We start from the raw sequence: 24,035 nt of genomic DNA, 5'->3' as shown, positions 1-24,035 counted from the left end.
TGCTATTAAATTCTGGCAACTTGGTTGCCTTGGTGATGGCTGCAGTGTCTGTGGCAGATGCACTGGAAAACATCTTGCAAAATGGTTTGGCTTTTCTGGGAACCCTTGAGCCTTCTGCATATTGGCAGGTGTGCTGCAGTGGCCATCCATGCCACAGTGGCTATTCCACCACCCATCAACGCCAGCAGCAGGCACAATCTGGCCCCCAACCTGCCCCTGTCACACACTGCATCCTCCATACAGGGACCCAGGGCTAAACCTCTCCCACTCCCTGCAAAGCCCCATCATGTGCTACAGCTGCCCTTACTTGTTGCTGAGGAGTAAGCCCAGAATGTAGCTTCAGGGATGCCCATACCCTTCTTTTACCCTACAGTACTCATGAAAAAAAGCATAGCTCCTAAGAGGAGCAACCGACTGCAAATTGCCAGGGAGACTAGGATGTCAAACAAATATTTTTCTTTTCACAACAGAACATAAATATTTGGCAGCACATTTAATTTTAAAAAGTCTAAAAGTTACTCAAATAGAGTGGAGAACATTGCCATGATGTTCGTTTGCTTCCTAAAATATGACCAGTCACAGATGGCTTGCTGTAGGAAATATTAAATAAATTCTTTAAAGTGTTGTCTGGCTTTAACACAGACTGCATTTACATAGATACCTCTGTTGGTGGAACGCCAAGATGGTATATTAGCTCAAACATGTCCTTAAACAAAAACCTACATTGTCAGGAGCTAATGGAATATTCATACTTAAAATCTCAATCCCTGATAACATCTGAAAGTTAATTTACATTTCAGCACTGATCTTGAGGAGGGGTGTTTTTCCCCTCTTGCTATATTTCCCTTCATAAGCAAGTGAAAACATCCAGGTTTGGTCAGCAGCAACTTTTAGATTCTGGGCACTATAACCATTATTTGTTGAGATTTTCAGAGTAGTTTGAAAAATACCTCCACACAGAGCATTGGGTAACATGAGAATCTGTGAACAGAAGGTCACTTAGTGTTAAACAGTCAAACATCAAGGATGTAAATACAATGAGTCACAGCATTAAACTATCACATGTTAGCAGATTAACTTCAGCAAGACAATAAAAATCAAAACAATACAAAGATCTGTTCCAATCCCTCCAATCCCCAGTGTTTTCTTCTTCCCAGCATCTGCAGGAGCACTTGCCTATGGTGTCTGAAGAAGTTTATTAAATCCCTGCTTTATACCTGAAACCAAAGGTATTACAAAGGTTTTTGGTTTTCCTCTCCACAACTCTCCATTTGTGACAACAACAAAACCCTCTGAAAACAAGGGCATGTAGCACAAAGATTGACACCACTTTCCACTTCCCTATGTTTACTGCACTGTCTCAGAGGGCTGTGTGGTGATGCTGCTTTGAGGGTCACAGCATTAGGTTGCTGTGAAAACCCCACGTGGTACTTCTATGTCAAACATTTGTCAGGAAACAGAAGCCAGGGAAAAACCAGGAGCAACACTGTGTGGATCTCATCACTCATTTCAAACTGTCCAGACACTCCACCAGCTCCCTGCTCACCAATGCACACAATGCCTCAACTCATACGCATGGTCCTCACAGGGATGGGCACAGAGGGACCGCAAGTCTCGCTGGCCATATGAACCATTGTGCTCTCTGCTTCTGTGAAAGCTACCATCTCCCAGTGCACAATAATCTTTTGTCCCTATCAAATGCCACAGCATCAGAGCTGAGCTATAATCTGGTCTTTCTTCTGTCCAGAATACCCCAGCGGATGATTTTACCTCTCCTGACAATATTGTACTTGGCCCACAGCTTTATAACCAATGCAGCTGAGAAAAAAACAACATACTTGCAATTTGCTTTGCCCCTCCATGAGTACCGAACGCTCACCATACTCTCAGGATCAATACACTTTTTCTCCTGTCATCATTCATGCTTGTTGTGCTTTCCCTAAACTGGCATAAATTTGTTTTTTCCAACCAGAAATCTACCAGGCCCACTGGGATTTGCGTGTGTGTGCATGATGGCAAGTTAAACAGTTTTCTCTTCTGCAAACAAACGTTGCAGGCAGGCAAGCTGATGTCCTGGAGTGAAGAAACAGAGGCAGGACGCTAGAGGGAGGATCGACTCGCAGACTGAGCGTTTGCCAGAGAGGATTCCTGGGAGTGTGGCTTCACCAAAGAGACAGCCTAAGTGGCAGGCTGCAAAAGCCCACTCGCCTCCCTGGCACACAGGCTTGCAAAGCGTTGTCTGGACCAAAACAAGAGGGCATCTGGAACCAGTGAGCCAGCAAGACAAGACTTTCTGTTCTCTGCAAGGCTGCTAAGGGGAAATCGTACCTGCGAAATCCAAACAACACTCCAGGACAGATTCAGCTCTGTTACTGGCAGCTCTGTTACTCACAGCCTGTCTGTGAGGTCTGTGCTTTCTGAGCAGCTTTGCTAGCACAGGATCAGCAATGCAAAATAATCAAAGGACTTTGCTAAAAATATTAACCCTGTATTTACTTCAGTAAAATAACTACGCAGGGTTACAAGCAAGCACTAAAACTTCATGGAAAGGAACACTGCCATGGCACTCCTACCCTCCTGGGTTTTCTAAAAAGCCCTCTTTCAGCTTTCAGCTGCTTGTTCATATTCATGCCCAGTCCCCAAACAGCCCAAACTTCCCCAAAGGAGGGGAAGATAAGAAATGTATCTCCTCCACTTGAAGGTATTTCCAGATTGCAGCTGGGCAGATCACTGTGACATGGAAGACCTGAGGCCATTTTTGGCCACACTGCAGGCCATTTTTGTGGTCCTGGATGGGTCATTGAAGCTCAGAACTGGAGGACACAGAGTTAGAAAAGACCTCTGGATCTGCTCTTGCCCAGCTCAACTAGATTTTTAACTCTTTTTTTTACAAATGTTTGCCCCACCTGTCCTTGAAGCCTTCCAGCAATGGAGATTCACACTGTAAACAAACTGCAATTAATACTCTTGGGGTCAGTTCTCTATCTGCAATACAGATGATGCTGCTTACCAGGAAGATTTTTAGAGGCTATTGCCTTGTCATTCACTGACATACCACAATGAGGGTTTATTACAGTGGGATCTCTAGATGCTGCTCAGGTAGCAAAGGGTGAAAACTACAAATAGTTTAGAAAGTGGTAAAGTACAATTAAAAGAAAACCATGAATGCTACAAACAGAAGATGTGGCTTGACGTCTAATACTCATCCACGCTGGACTGCAAATGATGAAGATTTTACCACTACTATAAAGATGCTGGTGCATAAAATTTTATTATTTCCTTCTAAGCTGTTTCTGCTAGCTTTCAAAGGCAGGGTTCTGAAGAAACACAAGGGAAAAAACCTTCCCTGTTCAGATGAGGGAGCACTGGAAGAGGCTGCCCAAATGGGTTGCGGAGTCTCCTTCTCTGGAGATATTCAATCCCACCCGGATGAGTTCCTGTGTGACCTGATCTAGCTGGTCCTGCTCTGGCAGGGGGGTTGCATTGGATGAGCTTTTGAGGTCCCTTCCAACCCTTAAGATTCTGTGATTCTGTGAAAAGTTGGGCTACCTTCCAAAGAGAAATCTCAAACTACAGTTTGAAGTCACGCTAAATGACTTCACCATCCCCTCTACTGTAGTAGATGTATAATCCCATAAGCAGATGTATAGCCAGGAGTCATAAAATTCCACTGATCCTGTAGGAAGGGAGACTATTTTCATCCTAAGAATATACAGTTGGTCAGTGGAACTCACCCTGTGAGGTGAGAAATTCACTGAATGGCAGCAGCTGGTCCTTCACAGTATCATCTTATTTCAGTTACACTAAGAACTCCCTCCTCAAAGTTTCCTGTGGTATAGTTTTTCTAGATTACATGTGACAAATCAATATTTAGTTAAGATCATTAAATATAAAAAATTACAATAACTCTATTAAATTCTTATTTATAAATGTATATTTTATATCTATTTATAAATTTATAGAATTATATTGATAAAGTGAAAACTTTAAAAAAATTATAATAATCACAAAAGTGCCAGGCAGAAACAAGAAGACAATTCAAGTTGTTTTGGCTACTGAGATGTGCAGGATCTGGCTTCTATCAAGCCATCACAAAAGTCTCAAGGAAGCCCATGTGTGGAGGAGTCTTCACCTCATAAGGATGTATTCTTAAAGATGGACCATGGAGAGAATCATAGAATGGTAGGGGTTGGAAGAGACCTTTTAGAGATTATCTAGTCCAACGTCCCTGCAGAAGCAAGTTCACCTAGGAGAGGAATAGGAAGTGATCTATCCATCCCTAGCAAAACTTTGAGCTATGTAAACACCACTGAACTAGTTAATCTGCACTTTATGCCCACTTTTCCAACACACATGTATCTATCAAGATGCTGTCCAGTGCTACAGTGACTTCAAAAAATGTCTCCCTCATAACACTGCTATCATTGGTAGCATCAAGATACCTTTCCTCCAAAATCCACAGCTTGTCTTCCTCTAAAGCTGCCCTCTGCTCAGCTTTCCAGAAAGTCAGTTATACCAAGGTGTGGCCTGATCCTCTCAGTATTTACTTCAACAATCAGCTGTATTAACAACTGTCAACACCATGAAAGCAAACAACAACTGTATATTGAAAAAGGGGAGCACTACGTCTTTAATCCCATCAAGTGATTTGGGCCAGTTAGCCAAGCACATCCTGCTGCACTGAGAAAGCAGTTATTTCATCCTCTAAGCCACTCTCAGCAGACAAGTGTGTGGTCTCATCCATACTCCTCCACTAAGGTAAGACTAGTGCAATTCTTGGCAGGGCTCATGATCTCATGTCTTCTAAGAGCACTAGGAAATTTTCCTCTTCCAACCTTGGTTCGTAGACATCTTATCCTGTCCTTGTTGGACAGTGAGATCAATTGGCACTCTATGTTTTTTATATGAGCCTCTGAGTGTCCATAGAGAAGTTCCTATATAGCATACCTCATCATCTTATTGTATACTTTCTCTCCTTTCTTAGCATAGACAGAAAGTTACTGACCTCTTCCCCCCCTAACCCAAGGAACTTGTTCCTCTTGTCTAGTGACAAATAAAAGGCATGACCTATCCCCTGAAACCACTGGTAGACCACTTAAAAAAACAGTTGCAGGCTTCAGGAGGGACAACTAAGTTCATTCACCACTCCAGTTTTGACACAAGGTGCTTCATTGACACATTCTCTCTCTCACACAGACACGTTTTGCACCTCCTAGACTTGGACTCCTGGAAGTTCCAGGTGCAACTCATGCAATAGCACCCTATTTTATGCTCTGATTGCACAAGACCATTTACCATTCAAAACAGCAATGTTGAGCTTATGGCCACCATTGTACAGCTTGTATATGTACTTTTTATAGCAGCTGTTGCTGGGTTGGTATTCATAGAGAGGGCTGTTACACTCTTAAGGAATTTATTGGTTTTTCAGTTTTACAAGTGATGATCAGTTTACCAGGAATGGCAGGCTTCCCTTGCCATGATTTTTTTTTTTACAAAGAAATTACCAGTTGGGCCTAGACTAGCAAAATTATCAAAGCTAATAATCAATATGATTAAAACATGTCTGTAAGCAAAACAAAACTCTGGTTTGCTATGCCCACGGACCTCCTCTGTTGTGGGTAAGGAATATCCAGGGCAAGAGCCTGCTGCTGTCTGGTGCAGCCAAGCTGCATCTCTCTGCTACAGCAGCCAAGACTTAATGCTTTTAGATCCACGGGTCACAGGTTCAGCTCACTGCTGCTGATGACTCATGCAGGAGCGCTGAACTAAAACTAGCAACAGCAGCTTTTTTCTAGGAGAGGATTGAAGAAGAGCATTGATCTTGGTGAAATATTTCGAGGGCAGAAAAATTCCACCACGTAAAGAGTGCGTGACTTCTCTTTAGTTTATTTTATATTTTTGTTCCAGTTGTCATTTTGAATTCAAACTCTTTGGAAAGCAGGCATAATAGTCTTAATGATCCCATTGAGCAGTTTAAATTCAAATTGTGGAGCACTTGCAATACCATGCTGGCAGCACTTTCCATAAATTACTCTCAAATTCAATACATTGCTTGACAAAAACAAGAATAAAGAGCTTTTTACTTTAAAAAGAAGAAAACTTGTATCATAAAAAAAAATCTTTAAATTATAGTTTCTCTTTTCTGGTCCAATTTAAATTGTTACATGGTTGCTAAATTAGTGCTGTAATCTCTGCTTACAAATTGCAGAATTATTTTTAAAAATAGATGTAATTTCACTGCAGGGATCAACCTTACACTTTAAACTGTATGTGCTGGAGGTAGCTGCTCTTGCACAGCTTTCCCATAGCCACGCTCACGTGCGCACACAGGGTGAGCTACGACAGCGGTTGCACTGAAGCTGATAGCAGTTTCACCAGAGATCTCAATGAGCACAAATTGAGTTAACACTGACACTTCAGAATTATTAGCAAATTTGAGCTTTCCCAGAATCCTTTGTGGCACCAGTGGTTCTAGTCATACCATTTCCTAAAACATCAGCAATTCTCAGAAGGCCAACAGCATCCTGGGATGCATCAAGAAGAATGTGGCCAGCAGGTCAAGGGAGGTTCTGCTCCCCCTCTACTCTGCCCTGGTGAGGCCTCATCTGGAGTTACTGTGTCCAGTTCTGGGCTCCCCAGCTCAAGAGGGACAGAGAACTTCTGGAAAGAGTCCAGCGCAGGGCCACCAAGATGATCAGGGTACTGGAACATCTTTCACACGAGGAAAGGCTGCGGGAACTGGGGCTGTTTAGTCTGGAGGAGATTGAGGGGTGATCTTATCAACATTTACAAATATCTAAAGGGTGGGTGTCAGGAGGTTGGGACACCCCTTTTTTCTATGGTAGCTAGCAACAGGACAAGGGGTGATGGGATGAAGCTGGAACATAAAAAGTTCCACTTAAATACAAGAAAAAGCTATTTTACTGTGAGGGTGAGGGAGCCCTGGCACAGGCTGCCCAGAGGGGTTGTGGAGTCTCCTTCCTTGGAGGTCTTCAAGACCCACCTGGACATATTCCTATGTGACCTGATCTAGGTGAACCTGCTTCTGCAGGGAGGTTGGACTAGATGATCTCTAAAGGTCCCTTCCAACCCCTACCGTTCTATGGTTCTATGATTCTCTCTTGTTATAGTTTGAATTATCTTCTACTGAAGTATAGCCTCTGATAGGCCAAGAAGCTAGAAGACAGTAAAAGAGAGTGAAACCTTGAAGACAGAGGTTTTTTCTTCTCACAAAACAAATGATTGGGGAAAAACATGGAGAGCTATGATTCTGAGTTTAAAGCTGGGGAATGGCAGTGACTGGGGCATGACTTCCATGCACAATTCTTACCCCTTCAAGCTTTAGTACTATGGAAAGATGAATCTCATCCTGCAAAATCCTTGTGAGTGCTCTTTGGGGTAGGATTTAAGGTCATGTCCTCATTATCTCACAGTGCACAGCAGAAACAAGAAACCTTGATCTCTGGGTCTCCACGGGGCACTGACTGCAGAGCACACCTACCATCTTCCCACACTCTGGCTAGGCAGGCAAACATGAGGCACTTTCTTTCCATTCCTTCAATTATTCATCATTCCTAGCCCACCACTTCTCTGAACTCTCCTCTGATCCTAGCCATTTCTGCTTTGCTTGGTTAGTTATTTGTTCATTCTTATCACCTTCCCCACAGCACCACGGTCCTTCCTTCAGAGCCCGGGAGTGGATCATATTAACTTGGACACGGCAGAAGATGGCCAGGAGCATCTGCAAGATCTTGCTGCTTTCTGAGCTAACTGCAGGTGCTCGGCACCTCCCAGCCCTCAGTGAGTTTATCTCCAACCGCCAACCATGAGACTGCCAGGAAAGGGGATAAAGAATGGAGGAAAATTTCCATGTCCCGGAGAAAGTCATCAGGACATCAAAGAACATCCCATTCACAAAACAGCAGCATCACTCTTGCCAGACCAGTGTGTCTGGTTAACCTTGTGTTCAGTCCTTATGATAATAGGGTATTTGGAAAGCAGACAGCTGGCACTGCTCCAACATCTTGCTCTTCAATCTTTTATAACAACGGTTCCACTGATATTACTCTTAACCTTTTCTCTACACTGAGTCCAGCACTAAAATCTCTTCAGCTACTTAGAGGAAGCAAACCAAATGGGGTTTTTTTGTCAGTAATTTGCCCTGTAAGGGAGGGGAAAAGTATACTGATAACATACTGCAGACACAGCATCCATCACGTGTACAGCAGTATGCCAGCTACACTGGAAATCCTATCATGATATTTCAGATGTTACTTGGCTGTCTTAATGACTAGGAAACATCTGTCTCCTATTAACACTTTATTTTTTACAGTTGCTTTTAGTTCAGCAGAAGCATCTTAATGGAGAAGACTGGTACTCTTTTAGAAATAATATCAATAATGAAAGAATCCTTGGATCCAGAGCAAAACCAGCAAACACATTGGCAACAGAACTCACTGCATTCATGAGAAGCGACAGGAAATGATAGTGACTGGCTTTGGGGCAGGGGGATTTTTGTGTGAAAGACATGAACTGTGATACTCAAATTCCCATCAGGATTTCCTTTTCTTTTTTTTTTTGAACAGGTGATTGATCTCCTTGGATGTTAATTCAAGCTTTTGGGGAATTTCATCTTAACTGGGTCACTGATAAGTAAAACCAGAAACAAAACCAAAACAACAACCCTTCTGCAGGCTATTTAGGCTTGGTATTGACTAACCAGTAATTAAATACAGCTCTTGACAGTAATCTTAATTATGGCTTCACTCCACCACAACTAAGAGGAGTCACATAACAAACTGAGCATATTAGCCAACTCCAACTGTTGAAAAATGTGTATTTTTATTTCTGAGCATAGTTTGTATGCGAGTAAGGCCACAAGTCACACAAGGGAACTATTAAAATTACAATTAAAGAATTCATGAATTTATATATCATGACCAGACAAATATCATAGTTCTTTTTCTATATATAAATGAAGCAGCTCAGCCTAATGGCTTGCAGAAGAGGTCAAAAGTTTTGGACTTGAGGAAATGGGGATGTTTGCTAGAAACCAGTGTGAATTAGGTAGGCCAGTAAACAAGCTTCATTGAATTACTCAGATTTATACCATCTGAGAATCCTGTTTTCTCAGCTGTTCACAGCCATGGATTAGCTGTGCAGTCTTCAGCTATTCACACAGGTGAAGGCTCTGCCTTTCATGGGAATTCAGGTTCTTCAGATCCATCGATCAGAACCAGGACTCCAAATGTCCAAGTTATTTTCTGATAATGGGACTTACGGAAGCACCAAAAAAATCAGAGGCCACAATGCAGCAAAATCTATAAGCACAGGCAGGTCATTAACTCTCATTGACTTCAGTATGACCACATCACACAACTGAAGGCAAAAGCTTTCAGATCATTCCTCAGCAATTTAAGGGCTCCCAATCCTTTTGCAAGAACAACTTGTAAGCCTAGCTCAGGCCCTCAGTGTACTTAGACACTCATCATCCTACAGAAGTCAATGCAGACCTCATTTCATTGAAAAATCAATGAGACATATGCTTCATGACACAAATTCCTCAGGCCTAAAGCCAATAGCATGGCAGGTGCCTAAACTCCTTGCAGATCTGGCTTTTGGCAGAGTCCTGAGCTTTCTGAAGAATATGGAGACTTAGGCTCCCCAAACTCATTCCATCCACATTTAAGATTTTAATATGTGCTTGAGTGGTTTGTTGTGGGTTATTTTTTTTTTCCTTTGCTGCATTACATTGCCAGATGCTTGCTTTCCATTTCCTGCTCATGGTACCAGCTGTCCAGCTACACGTACGTAGCCCCATCAGCATCACCATCCTTTCCCCTGTATGTGCAGCAGCAGATGGATACAGGAGTGTTCTGGGTTAAGTCCATAACCACGTTTTTGTGGACTGCATGGATAAACATTTAAAGACCCCTTTTGGTTACATAAAAGAAAGCTATTAAACATTTCCTCTTTCCTCTGTACTCAGAGCTGCAGAGCCATATCACAGAATGTACAAATGCAGATGCAACCAGGCAATTATTGTTCCTTTATCCCTTAAATAGATAGAAGATAAATTTGAAAGAAAACAAGGAACAGAATCCTTCTCCCTTTCCTTTTTGTCCTTTATCTCCCAATGTAGGAAGTTTACTGAACCCTTGCCAACAATTCACTCAGGCTAATGAAGTGTATAAGTAATGGGATTAAATAATCTTAAACCATTACTACAGAGGCTAATGCAGATGTTTTCCCAAACTAAAGCAGATGAGTGGTGAAGAATGCATGCCTGATTTAAGAAAGAGGAAAAGAAAGTATCAATCTGCAAGCAGATGAAGTCAATTCCAGCCTGAAGTCAATGAAATGTTTACTTCCAGTTACATAAAGTTGCTCCAGTTGTATTATGGATGCACCTTCCTAAAACCTGCAGTGCTTTGCACGTGGTCAAACTTGCCCCAAAATTAACCTTAAATTTTTTATGGTGCAATCATTTTAGCCCAAACAAAACTGCAAATGGTTTAAAAGGTACATATTCCATCAAAAGATCATTTAGTTTTTTAAAAGCCAATTAATATGGCCCATACGTCATTGCCATTGTCAATAAGACAGAATCCTCCCTTTTTATGTCCGATATTTCAGCAATAATCCCAATTCAAAAGCTTTGCAGAGAGAATAATAATATATTGGTGGCATTTTCAGAAATACACATTATTGCTTTATTATTGGAATGCCAGAAATATCAAGAAAAGCATCATTTTTTACTTTCAAAACTGCAAATTCAATTCTAGAAGCATCTCAAGACCAGTATTTATACAAAGACCTCTGAATTGGAGATTTAAAGAATCACCTATCAATGATTGAAGAACGTTTTGGTGCTCTTCTTTTTTTAAATTACAATTATCCCCGTATATTGTGTGCTAAAATCACACCAAGGTAAGGTCTTGCAACTGTGCAACTGTTTCCAAGTAGCTCTGACAGGAGCCTCTTAAAAGGTGCATCTCCTCAGAGCAACTGTTAATTGCTTGCTTTAAGAGCTTGTTGGAGGCGTGAAATGAAATTGTAACATAAGGTAAGCTTCAAAAGATATTTAATCCAAAGACCCTTAGCTCAGTAGAAGGACTTCCACCAAGCAATGCAAAGGTCTTGATTTTAGAAATTCCAGTGCTATCTTGCATTCCACCTCCTTAATCCTAGCGGGCACCATGGTCTGTAAGTATTTTGGTATCAGGTTTCTCATCACAGAAAGCTTCTGAGAGCAGCACTCACACTTAAAAATCACTGCATAACCTGCTCCTTAGAGAGCTGAAATAATCACAAAAAGCACCTCTCTCCCCTGCTTTGTCCACTTAATTTCAGAGATAGGTTAGATCAGTAGACCTAATCAGAAGTTAACGCAGGGAGCTAAAAAGATCAGAGTTCTTCCGAAGATCATGCAAAAACTGGTGCCCACGGTACTGCCATGGGATTGTCAGGTTGTAACTGTATAGCAACGAAAGAAAACAATGTTTCCAACCAAAATCGGGGTGCAAATGAGAATGGGTACTTACAATATAGCAGGGTTCACAGTAGGCTTTCTTCTCCACGGCATAGAAAGGCTGTCCCCTCAGCTTGTTATTGCACATCATGCAGGTGAAGCACTCCACATGGAAAACCTGGTCCATGGCTGTGCAGCCAGTGCCTTCCCCAACAACATTTTCCCCACAGCGGGCACAGCGGCCTGTCGCCAAAAGAGAAAGCACATGAGTCAGAGCAAGGTCCTGTTCCTCCCGTGTGCCTGTGCTGCAACGTGGGTAAGGGGACCATGGCAGCTCAGTCAACAGAAGAGGAATTTGTGCCACTTCTGGCAAAGATCCAGTACCACAGGAAGGCACTCTGGTGCTGGCCCACACGAAGAAATCTAGAGAGGCCTGAAACTGGCTCCTCAGACTGCACTGACACCTAGCCCACTGCTGCAGCTTGCCAGTGATTATTTTAAGGAGCCTCAGACACAAACCATTCAGCTAACCTATAACCCAGCTATATAGTCTTCTTCAGATCCTCAGTTAGATGGGATAAACCTGTGGCTAAAGTCTTGCCTTCACATGAAAGGATTTTGTGATGGATGTCTAGTAGCAGTCCAATTGTTACCATTTAAAGAGTAGTTTTTGCTTTTACAGTTTAAACCATTGTCCTCAATGAAGCCAATTACTTCCTTTTTTTTCTGTTGGAAGATTAATATGGATTAAGATATTATGTCTATTTAAAGCACAGAAACTATTCCTCAAAAAAATGATGTGTGGATACTTTATTCTTACCATCCTTTAAGAAAAGTGTATCAGAAACTGCTAGTAAGGGCTCTAAAGACCCAGAGCTAAGAGCTTTGTTTCTGAAAAAGGCCCCTAATACACATCCAAATACATAACACAAGAAACCTACACACACACACACACACACACACGGAAGGGTTGCTGCATTGTTCAAACTGCTGTTGAAAATATAATGTGGCAGACAGATTTAAAGCAAAAACAGGATTTCAGAGAAAGAAAGTTTTTTAGATCGTGGGAAAGATTCTCCTAGGAAGATTGTGGTGCAGAGGTAATGGAAAGGGGCGGGTGAAGGCACACCTTTGCAATTTCCCTCTGCCAGTTGTTGGAATTCTAGGAAATGGAGATAGCCCATCCACGCAGGTCTGATGTTCTTACCCAGCAATCAGTGTTGAAAATAATTTGTGCATAGAGTCATCGATGATATTTAGGACAACCTCAGCCACCCTTATGCAGGAGAGCTCCACCAAAAGCAAGATAGAAACTATGATCTGGTGCTTTGTCTCACTCAAAATGTTTTCCTCCAGTTTAAGAATCATTGCAATGTCTGCAGTCTTGGGACCCTGCACCTCTCCAAGGCTCAAGTGGAGTCATGTGGTTGCTGAGAGTGGGAAGGAGGGGAAGAGAAGCTGAGGTGCAAGCAGGAAGGCAAACTTACTTCAGCATAGAATTACTCATAATTGTGTATACAAACAATCACAGAATCTTAAGGATTGGAAGGGACCTCAAAAAATCATCTAGTCCAAACCTCCTGCCAGAGCAGCCCTACTAATTATTAAAAATAATCCAGCAATGATATTATGTTCACTCATGTCATGGTCTGTGTTTATTGGCCTTTTCAAATAAATACTGCAAAACTTCCTAAAGAGGGCTTAGACATGCTCATCCTTCCAACATCAGGGCTGCTGCTCTTGTGCAGTGCACCATCGATGTCCACACACTCATGACTTCTTCCCTGCCTGTCCCAGACTCAACAGGCTACATCCAGGGAACAAAGCATGTAAGCTACTTTTGGATCCCTCAGGATGTGGCAGGATGATATAGATAGACATTTGAGATATATTAGGAAAGCCTGGAAAAGAACCCATATCATTCTGATTTGATACAACGGCATAACCATAGTTGGCATTATAAAAGACAGGCAGTTCTGACTCTAACAACTCCTAGTCCGAGCAATGCAGCGAGAGAAGTCACTAGAAGAATCCAGACAAGCCTGGAAACTCCCCAAAAAAGAATAGATCATGTTGTTTTTAAACTTAACTTTCTTTAGCATTTGTTATTATTAGTGTTTTGATTGACAGCATTGTGCTTTAATCACTCCACTGTAACGCTTCTTGCGAGGACTCCTTTTTTACGAGCAGAGAAGGAATGCAGGCTTCCCAGCATGGTGGTGAGGCTACAGAGCATGGGGAAGAATGGAAAAGAACAGGAGTGCTAGGAAGAATTAAAAAAAAAATCTCACTGGAGACAACCATGGCAGCAGTTCTGCTCTGGGAAGGAGGCAGAAGAAACCTTCAGTATATACCACAGGAGCTGCACGTACAACAGGAGAGCACTACTCGGTCCTGTGTGCGGACAAGACTGAGCGTGCGTCGGGGCCTTCTCCAAACTGCTCGTGTAGTGGGGCTGTAATATGAAGAGACGTCAGGGGAGCAGTTAATATCTCTATATATAAAACATGAAATTGAAAGCCATTAGTGTATTACTTTACACAGTGTTTTTCCAGAGGGAATATTCCACTGAAGAATTTATTTTCCCTGGTGTGCCATTCTGTGATCATCCGGTATTATTTTTATGAGGCATTTGGACATGGAATAATGCAGTGTCTATGCAAACACAGCTCAGCTTTCTTTGTTAACATCTGAGTAGAACATGTGGGAATCTTTTCTTTCCCTCCTCCTCATCTCACATTCATAATTTAGCCACCTCTTGTACACTTCAACATTTATCTTCCTCTGTGACCAAGGCACCTCTCCATTTGCTGGAGTAGCTGTCTATACACAGACCATACTTCTGGCTTTACTTCTTGTATCAGGAGACCTGTGTCTATTTCCTACCTCAAATATATACCCTTGTAATCTCTGGCGAATCACTTGGTGCTTTTCAACATCCATCCTCTCTTTGAGCAAAGGGCATAAAGACATCTTCTCTGCCTCCCAAAGGTGTCCTGAGGCTACATTCCTGCATGGCTCTGAGGCATTCCCCAGCTACATTGCTGGTGGCCAGGTACAAACCAAAGAGCAGCACAACAGAAGTCTTGACCAACTTTTCCCCTTGAAGTTGGTATTTCCTTAGGCTTTCCTTCCTCTTTCTGGGTTTTTCCACAGAAGATTCATATTCAGGCAGCAACAGGCTTAACCCATCTACATTTATGAGAAGTCCAGCTTCTGCTATTATATACACAGGCAGAAATGCTCCTATAAACTCTTGCACGGGAAAGCTTAAAGAAAGCTTCCTTTTTCATAAGTTCATATGCAAATTATAACACTGTGGCCTGGAGCAAACTGTGTTTTTCATGAGACATGGCCACTTCAGTGAGAATCAAAACACAAGCTCTGTGCCTAGCAACACCCCCAACTGACTCACTCGCCTGAAGGGTAAAAGCAAGCAAGCCAAAATATTCTGATTTGGGAGCTTACAGTTAGATGGCTGGATCCACGTAAAGGCATGTGGGCAAATACACAACCAGTCTGGCTTGCAGTGATGCAGCCATTAGAGGCTGCACCTTCTGCAGATCTTGGTGCAATCTGGGAACTCACAAGACTTCCGTAAAAAATTGGTCACTTCTTTCAGCTCCCTGTGCCTTGCTCAAATTTGGTTGAAAATGGCTATTAGTTTCAAGTATTGGTGGTGAGGGAGGAACTGTCAAGCAGACAGGCACTTGCACACAGGCAGTGATTGCACAAGCCTCATTTCCTTAGAAAACCAGAAAAACCCCACTAAAAACAACGTATCTATCATTATGTCTGATAAAAACAAAACAAAGGTCTGCTTTTCCTGTGTGCCAATTACCAACGGCGAAGGTATTTGTGGTGGGACTAACCACAGTTAAGTGCCCACACATGTTCCCCATTCTAATATTTTCACACTGGTTGAAATAACCCAGTCCGTTGTGTGCAGAATACCCATGAGTGAATCCAGAACAAGTTGCACTGCTTATTGGGAAAGAAGTAGCAAAGGCAAAGCTTGCAAGACTCAAGAACAAACAGATTGCACAAAAAAAGATTACACAAATAATCTAAGAGGAAAATAGCAGGCAATGTATTACAGTAGAAACACAGAACAACGTGACCCATTTGCTCCCCACAGAGACTAGCAGCTCTTAAAAGGCAGCTTAAAGACAAAGGACAAAATTAGTACTAAACTGCATGAAGATGAAACTATGTCATTTCAACATTCTTCTTTAGCCCCTCCAGCCCTTTTTAGGTCCCCTTTCAAGATTATTTCAGCAAAACTAGAAGGTGATATGTTGGCAGCAAGCCTGGGAGACTGGAGTCCTCTAGTTTTGCATGAATGAGGTCTGTAAACCTTGGCCATGACCTTCCTTCAGCCCAGCCTGGCTGCCACATGTTGGTGAGGGACATACAGAGGTGCCCACAGAGGCTTCCCTGCTGAAAGTGCTGGAAATGTCATCATTACTGAGCAGATCACAGGGAATCCCTTCAGCAGCTGAAAGGAAACACCAGTTACTGTACCTTAATCTGAAACCTCCTCATTTTCTGTCGTCTGTTGTACAAAATATTTGAAATATTGTGAATCTGAAGGAGGAGGGGGGAGAGAGGAAGGAAAGGAGCTCATATTGCACGTGATGCCACGTTTTAACTTCTCGTTATTTTATTACTATTGTTACACGTGTTTTGCTTACACCACTACACATCCTGGCTGCTCAGATTGTGGAACAGCCCTGTTGTGCTGGGTAATGGACTAACATAGAACTCAAAGTGCCTGCTTGCAGGAGCTTACAATTTAATACGAGCAATGACAAGTGGGTATGGATAGGAAAGACAAAGAAGCAATCAGACAAAACTGATCAGCAAGGAAAATTGTGGTCTCAGAACTCTAAATGTTTTACTGTTGACAAAGAGTCTGTAGACAGCCCAGCAAAGTAAAAAGGTTAAAACAAGAATTTGAAAGAGAATCTGGAAGGAGTTTGAGGGATGTTTCATGAGATGCTTCTGAGGAAAGGACAAAGACAGCACAAAAGGGAACGTAAGTGCTTGAAGACTGAACACAGACACCCATAGATGGGAAGGATGAGTTGATATGTCACTGGAGAATACTAGACAAAACAAGGATAAGAATAGGTCATTTTAGGCCATGGAAGTAAAGACAAGAAGCTTCTGTTTGATATGATACAGAAATAAAACCAGAGATTAAGAGGCAGGAATGACCTGGCCTACGTTATTCCTGTGATTTCTGCAGCTGCATTCTAGTAGAGCATGAATGGGAAGAAATTGAATTTTAAGAAAAGGATGTTACAGAGATTCAAGGTCATTGGAGCTTGGATGCAGGTTTTATCTGTGAAGATGAATAGGGAAGGCCATAATCTCAGCTGTTACTCAGCAAGATTCTTAAGATTTGGCCAGAGTCTGGGCATGATCCGGAGATGAGAAATTAGATACAGGGTGTCCAACCTTATCTGGGACATGAGTCACTTTTAAATGTCAGATTAAGAATGTGAGCCAATCAGACAAACATCCACTACTGAAGATGGATGATGGAATAGGTACATGCCATACTAACGTTTATGGCATAATATTCTGATAGCAATCACACTGAAGCCAAATACAGAGGTAACGTAACTCCATCCAGCTAGCTTGAGATACTCCTGTTTGTACATCCAAGGACTGCATTAGCCTTTTTTAGGCAACAGCATTATTTGTCTGTCAAACCTACTTAGACACTAAGACATCAGGGACACCAACTGCTTCTTGCTATGTGATGTACAGTGCCTAACACAGACAACTCAGGCAACAAATAGAGATAGTAAAAGTAAAGCAAACGGAGAGAAAATGTGCAAACCTCTCTACAAAAGGTTTAAATTCATCAATTCAATGCATGCTTTCTATGTAGGGAGGAGATAGAGGACAATTTTCTGATAAAAGCATCAAAGTAGGAAGGTTCTGCATTTGCTGAAATGTGGGGGGAAAAATGTTGATATCTCAGAAGCTTCTGTGTGATGGAAAAAACTGTTTTGCACCTAACTGTACTGCGGGAATATACCACAAGGTCATGTCCTCAGTGCCTATCAATTACACAATTTCCCTTGATCAGCTAAGTGTATTCCCCAGTTCTTACTGCAGCCCTAACACGCTATGTAAGAAAGAACTAAGGATACTGCCTCTACCAAAGTGTACTGAGAACATTTTTGAAATGAGTAAATACATTGAACAAAATATCTCACTAAAAGATCCCTTGGCAGCCTCCAGATACTCAGTGTTTCCGCTGCGCTATTTTCCTAATCATCTCTGTTTAGAGTTCGCCAGCGAATGCATTTTAGAGATTCATGACACATTCTGCTTTTGGATGGCTTTGAATCAGCTGGCAGTAAATGTGGAAAAATCATTATTCCTAATGAAGAAATATTGATGACAAAACAGCATTTCGAGGACAACGTTGACCATAAGTCAACAATTTTCCCCTCTCTCCCTCCTCTTTGCTAGTGACTTTTATCCAAGGGTTTTAAAACGTTTCCCAAGCACGTGGGATTCCTCAGGACACCTATGTCAGGCAGGCACAATTATTTCATTTTAAAGAGACACAGAGGCAGAATTTATCCCATTAGGATAACAGTGTAACAGCAGACCTTAACTGTCAGTACATCTTAATTAAGTCTCAACAGTAAAGAACTTGCAACTTATAAGCATCCAGTTTCCTTGATTTGTCCAATGGGAATAAAATAGGAATGTCTGATCCACAAGAGAGGGCTTATTCCCTTCCTGTGGAGTGTGGCAGGTATGCATCTGACGGTGACTATGTTAGGGAAAGATGTGTCGATCATATTTGTCCTGGAGTCATTCCAACATTTAGGCACTCTGGGCACTGGAAAGATCGTATGAAGGGAAACCCAAGAGTAGTTTCTGCATTTTGTAGGAAAAAGATGGTATTTTCCTCAACTTATCGTTGCATTCCTTACCTACCTTTTAGTTGCTTTTGAACTCAGACTTCTCACTGGGTGGGAAGCCCTTGGCAATGTTTTATTGTGCCAGTATCCAACCTTGAAGTTTCGCCATTTGACAGTAGCAGGCTGTATGCACTGGTTGTCTTACACAGCCTTTGGACACAAGACAGATCAATCTTAATTCCCTCTTCTTCAGCAGACATCAGACAACACAATCTTTCACAGTAAACAGAGCATCATGCTGTAACTTGTGCCTGTAACACTTCATAAATTAAAGGCAAGGCCGTGAATTAATTAGTGTCCTGATTATTCTGCTTTAACTGCACTGCACTTGTACTCCAGATGTACAGGTCTATGCAGTGACCTCCTTCTCATTTGTACTGTGCTTGTCCAGAAGTAGCTGCACTCAGCATTGCTTGCCCCCCCTTCCTTTAACCACAATACAACTTCATATTCTCACTTTGCTTGGCTGCAAACTTGACACATTCTCAGTATGCCTCGGAGGTTCCATTCCACTGTACACAGCAAATGCACTGCAACTGTACAGGCTCACGTTGCTAACCCTTTACCTTTTCAAACACTTCTCCATGCTGCTCATCACAAGCTTACTACCCCAGACAGTTGCATGGTGAATCTTTACTACACTCTGGGAAGGTAGGGGACTGTTAGGCTATCCAGCACGAGGGTGGGGAATTTGAGAACAACACAAGAAAAACATCTTTCTGAGGGTCACACAAAGAGCTTGTGATGGAGCCAGGAACTGAAGCCACATCTTCTCAATCCCAGTCTAGTCTCTTTAACCATGTCTCTCATAAGGCTTGATGGTGAGACATACTTGCAGCACGAAAACTCTATTTCAGAGGGAGCTCCCAGCACCAGTCCTGCTGTGGTCCCCTCACTGGCAGCAGGAATGTGCTCCTTCTGAGGGTCATGCTGTTGCTCTCCAGCAGCCTGGCTAAGACATGTAGCAACTGAGCATGAAGAGTTTTCTGTCTCTGCTATTGTCCTCTGTTTAATGAGAGAGATAGAAAGGCCTGGGTTTCCTTCAGCTTCCATGTGATGATGGTTCCTGTCTCTTACTAATCTACACCACCTACTCAACTCCCTAGGACACAAGAAACAATTTAGCTTGTTTCTGATATACAACAGATTATGACAAGTGCTTAGCAATGCCGTAGAGGTTCCTTCCTAAATTATTGCAACCACAACGCATCACTGCCACAAAATAAAGGTTCAGAGAGGAGCACTCCTGATTTTACCACAGAGCTATAAAAATTCAAGTTGAACAGGATCTTGAGAGGTCATGGAAACTATCTTACTGCCTCGAAGGCAGGATCAACTCTCTCTACATTATTCTTTACAGATACTTGTTTAACCTGTTCCTAAGAACCTCCAGGAACGGAGATTTCACCAACAACTTGGGCCAAAAATTTCAGTGAGTACCTAACCTTACAACTCACAAATCTTTCTTTCCATCCAAAGTGTCCTCCACACTAATTTAAGTCAATGTCTTTTTACTCTACTCATAACAGACAGAAAGAACACATATTGGTTTGGTCTACACCAGTTGTATGGAACGCTTCTAAAGTGTGGATCTACATGAATCCTAGGGCAAAGTTGCTTTCCCCACTCACCTCAGGCAAGGCAGCTTGTAACGGAGGCTCATGTTGGTCTGACTGTGTGCACAACACATCGTTGAGGTACCAGTCCCCAATTTGGGTGATGTGCAGTGTGTGTCCCAGCCCAGTGGGGGTCAGTGATGCTCTACAATATTTAAGGTCCCAAATACTTTTTTTGAAGCATGTTCTGCTTTTTTGTTGTTGTTGTTGCTGTAAGTTTGGGGGGTTTTTTTTTTGCTACATTGTGTCAACTTTTTGGCACATGTTTTAACATGTGCAAAGGGGTTGAAATAGAACCTCAGTAACATCTGGAGACAAAAGAAAGGGGGTGAAAAAAAAAAAGAGCGAGAGAGGAAACATTCCTCCCTTTGCTGATTGATCAAGGAAATGCAAGAGAGAGAGTAAAATGGACTGTATTTCCTTTATAAATATTTCCTTTAATGCTGATCAAAGTTACCGGATGACAGTGATTATAGTTGTGTATCCAGTGAAGAGCCCCAGCTCGGGAAACAGAGGAGCGAGTTGTTTGTGTAGCTTTGCCAGGCTCTCTCAGCTGTAGCACGGGACATTGTCCCTGGAAGCAACAGCAAATCTTCCAGTCCTTGCCTCTCCTGACTTTCCAACACCATAAACAGAGGGTCATGTCCCATCCTGCTTCCTGGGCAGTCCTTGCTACTAGCTTCTTTTTGCAACTGCTCCCAGCCTGGGTTTAACAGTAGGCATAGATGTGATAAAGTGCAGAGTTGGATGGAAAGAAGGAAAGTTTCAAAAACATATTTTAAAATATTTAAATTAAAAACGTTTAAATTAAAATGTTTGCATTTGGGGGAGAGACTTTCAAAGCACTGCTTTGCACCAAAAACCCCAGCCAATAAATGCTTAACTAAATAAGGAATGCAACAATTTGATTTAGTAAAAAAAGTAATTTGAAAAAAGGTCCTACTTTCACAACAGTCCCCCACCTTCCTCTACCCATCACTCTTCTCCTTCAGGGGAAATCGATCACTTACAGGAAGTTAAAAAAGCAAGAGGCAAAAAAATCTCCCTCTCATTTCCCTCCTTACTTTTTTTTTCCAGAATAAAAATTAGGAAAACATTTGTAAAGGCTGTGAGAAAGCAGGTCTTTCCCATGCTCTCAAAAGCAGAGAAAGCTCTTCTTTCATTTTACTTTCATAGGAAACAGAGTTTTGAAAACAGATGACTCCTCTCCTTGCAATACATCACTAACATCAAAACCTTGTTCTTCAATGAGAACTTACATTTACATGGCACCCAGAGCACAACCTCAACAGCTCTTCAGTGAAACCCTGGTGAGGCGGTTAAGGTAAGAGTATCAGTCAACTCCTACTTGGGCAGGGAGAAAATCTCTCTCTAGGCAACTTATCTCAAAGCTGATACTGTGGGGTTTTGCCTCTCCTGGGAAGGACCTTAGTGAGGGAAACTTGCTGTCAGAGCTGTAGATCAGAAATTTTGGCAGGTCAGATGATCTCACAGCAAATACCACCGAGTCAGGTCTCTTTGCACTTACACTTGGCAAAGTCACATTGCATGATAAAATCTGGACAGTGGAAGGATCAAACATATGGCACAACACAAAGTGAGTAACCACACTTGTCTAAACCTCCTGTAGGGAAAGGAAAGTAGGACAGGAGGCAGAAATCACTCTCACCTTCATTTCAAGTGATGGGCAGGGAGTGATTTTATGGGTGATCCCCTGGGCTGGAGGATCCCCCAGAGGATCCCCCTCACTCTGGAATGCTGCACCAGATTTCAGGATCCTCTTTTGGAAACCCACAAAAAAAACCCCCAAACTTGCAATTACTGGGAGGGTCAGTGTCAGAAGCCCCAGGTAGTGGCTGTGTGAGGGCAGCTCTCCCCAGCCCATCTGGACTCCCTCACAGGTGTCTCAGTGTGCTGTCCCAGTCTGCTCGCCCACTGACTCAGGAGATTTGACTTGCTGGTAGAGCAGTGGAGGGTAGTTTCAGGGGTTGCTGCACTCAACTTTATACGTAAGCGGTGGCTGCAAAACAGAGCAGATCTGGAGTCTACGTGCTCTAGTCTCCTCTTCAGAAGCTTAGTATTTGCTATGCAACAGTTCAGGCATCTTCTCCCACCCACTCCTCCAGGTGGGGAGGACCAGAGACTGGTTGCCCATGGCCTCATGCTGCTGCTCAGTGCAAGCATGCCTGAAATGTAGATAAAATTTTCCTTAGCTCTTGCTTTCTTAAGAGCCGAAATGAGTGAATAGTCAGAAGAGATCAGCTAAGACATTTTTGTCTAGGTCAAAAATTTAGTTGCCTTTTGCATTCCTAAAGCACTACAGCTAGTTTTGTAGCATGAAAGCAGCCCCAGGAGCCCAAGTGATGGGCTAACTGCAATGTTCGGTGCTAAACAAAGAGAGAGCAAACAATGTCCCCTTTCCCGAAGACTTTCACCTCCAACTGCTCCCATGTTGCACAAGGGCTGTTCAGACTACTTCTGTCCCCCAGCACAGCCAACCCATTTCATAAGCCCAGGACAGGCACCATCAGTATGTTCACTAGACTCAAACCCAGCCAAAAATCACATCCGCTGCTGGGCATGAATGACTCAATTCACTCTTCCATAGCCTGGCTGTGCTCCAGCTGGTATTCAGCACACTTGTCTCTGCCTCGCTGCATCACTGGGAGGGTGGTGGCATGAAGTGATTCTTACCAAAGGCTCCGTTCAGCAGAGAAGGTGAAAATGCCTGAGTAACGGCAAAGTTTTGAGTCAGAGATGCTTCCTGTGCCAATGGCTCTAGCCTACCAACCTGGCATACCTCCCACATGCCCGCCTGGGGAAAAACGTCTGACAGAAAACAAGAAACAGGGAGGGAACCTGTTTTCCCCCTGCCAAAAGTAAAAAAAAGAAAAAAAAAAGAAGAAAAAAACAGTGGAGAAAGGCTGGATCCCACAAAAAGTAGAATCCTGAGCAAATGGTAGCTCTCATATTCCAAACAGCTTTGAGGCCTGGGGTTGTCAAAATGTCTGACTGCATTAGAAGATGTTCCACAAAATTTCAACCATCACCTCATTTATTCAAGGTCTTTTGAAAACCCTGCCTTTCACAATCCACACCAGCTCAAGGTCTCTTTGCTGTTTTGAAATATATACTGTCTGCATGTCAACAGTAGCCCCACCATAAATCACATCCCTCAGGCGCCAGAAACCACCTCACCTGTATGCCAATCATCCATTGTCCCTTGCACTGAATTCCATCACTCCAAATTTCTCAGCAGCTGTAATCAACTAACTTTGGTGGGTTTTTTTCTCATTAAAGCAACCTATTGGATAGAAGTTCCCTTCTTTGCCCCCCCAAATCTGAGACTTTTCCAAGCAGGTACAAGGTCCAATACTTGTTTACTTGCTTGGAAGAATAAGGGGAGCTTTACAACCTGGGATGGAGAAGCCTTGCCATTTTGGTGGGGATGTGCAACATTTGTTTCTAATTAGGATGACCACACATGTCATAACCTTAAAATGTGACATTGGTAGTGAGAATAATAGTCTTTTTAAAATAACACTCCATATTGGTAACACCATATTAATTATCCTCACATAATTATACAGTAATTACAACTCTGCTCAACCTTTGGGTCATGGGACCCACTTCTGGCTGAGGCAGATGGAAAGTAATACTGATAACTTTCTAAACCATTCCAATGACAGGACAAAGGGTAATGGAAAGAAGCTGGAACACAAAAAGTTCTATTTAAACATAAGGAAAAACTATTTTACTGTTGAGGTGAGGGAGCCCTGGCACAGGCTGCCCAGGGAGAGTGTGGAGGCTCCTTCTCTGGAGGTTTCCAAACCCGCCTGGACACATTCCTGTGTGACCTGATCTAGGTGGATCTGCTTTGGCAGGGGGTTGGACTAGATGGTCTCTACAAGTCCCTTCCAACCCCTATCATTTTATGATTCTATGATTTTCAGAATGACCTCCCTGTGGCAGATGCTGCATATTTGGAATCCATGA

At 42.6% G+C, this 24,035-nt stretch overlaps 1 protein-coding gene across 5 annotated transcripts in view; it reads right to left on the bottom strand.

Moving 5' to 3' along the window:
- The window catches only part of LPP (LIM domain containing preferred translocation partner in lipoma), a 347,202-nt gene that overhangs the window by 48,568 nt on the left and 274,599 nt on the right, over positions 1-24,035 (bottom strand). For all 5 annotated transcript variants that reach the window (XM_062005358.1, XM_062005357.1, XM_062005356.1 and 2 more), the window contains one exon: positions 11,544-11,713. In XM_062005358.1, coding sequence (XP_061861342.1) covers positions 11,544-11,713 — 170 coding nt within the window. The remainder of the gene's footprint in view (positions 1-11,543; positions 11,714-24,035) is intronic.

The sequence above is a fragment of the Colius striatus genome, chromosome 12 (assembly GCF_028858725.1).
Source record: "Colius striatus isolate bColStr4 chromosome 12, bColStr4.1.hap1, whole genome shotgun sequence".
Taxonomy (NCBI): Eukaryota; Metazoa; Chordata; class Aves; order Coliiformes; family Coliidae; genus Colius; species Colius striatus.
The sequence above is the reverse complement of the archived record's forward strand: the minus strand, read 5'-3'. Positions and strand labels throughout refer to the sequence as shown.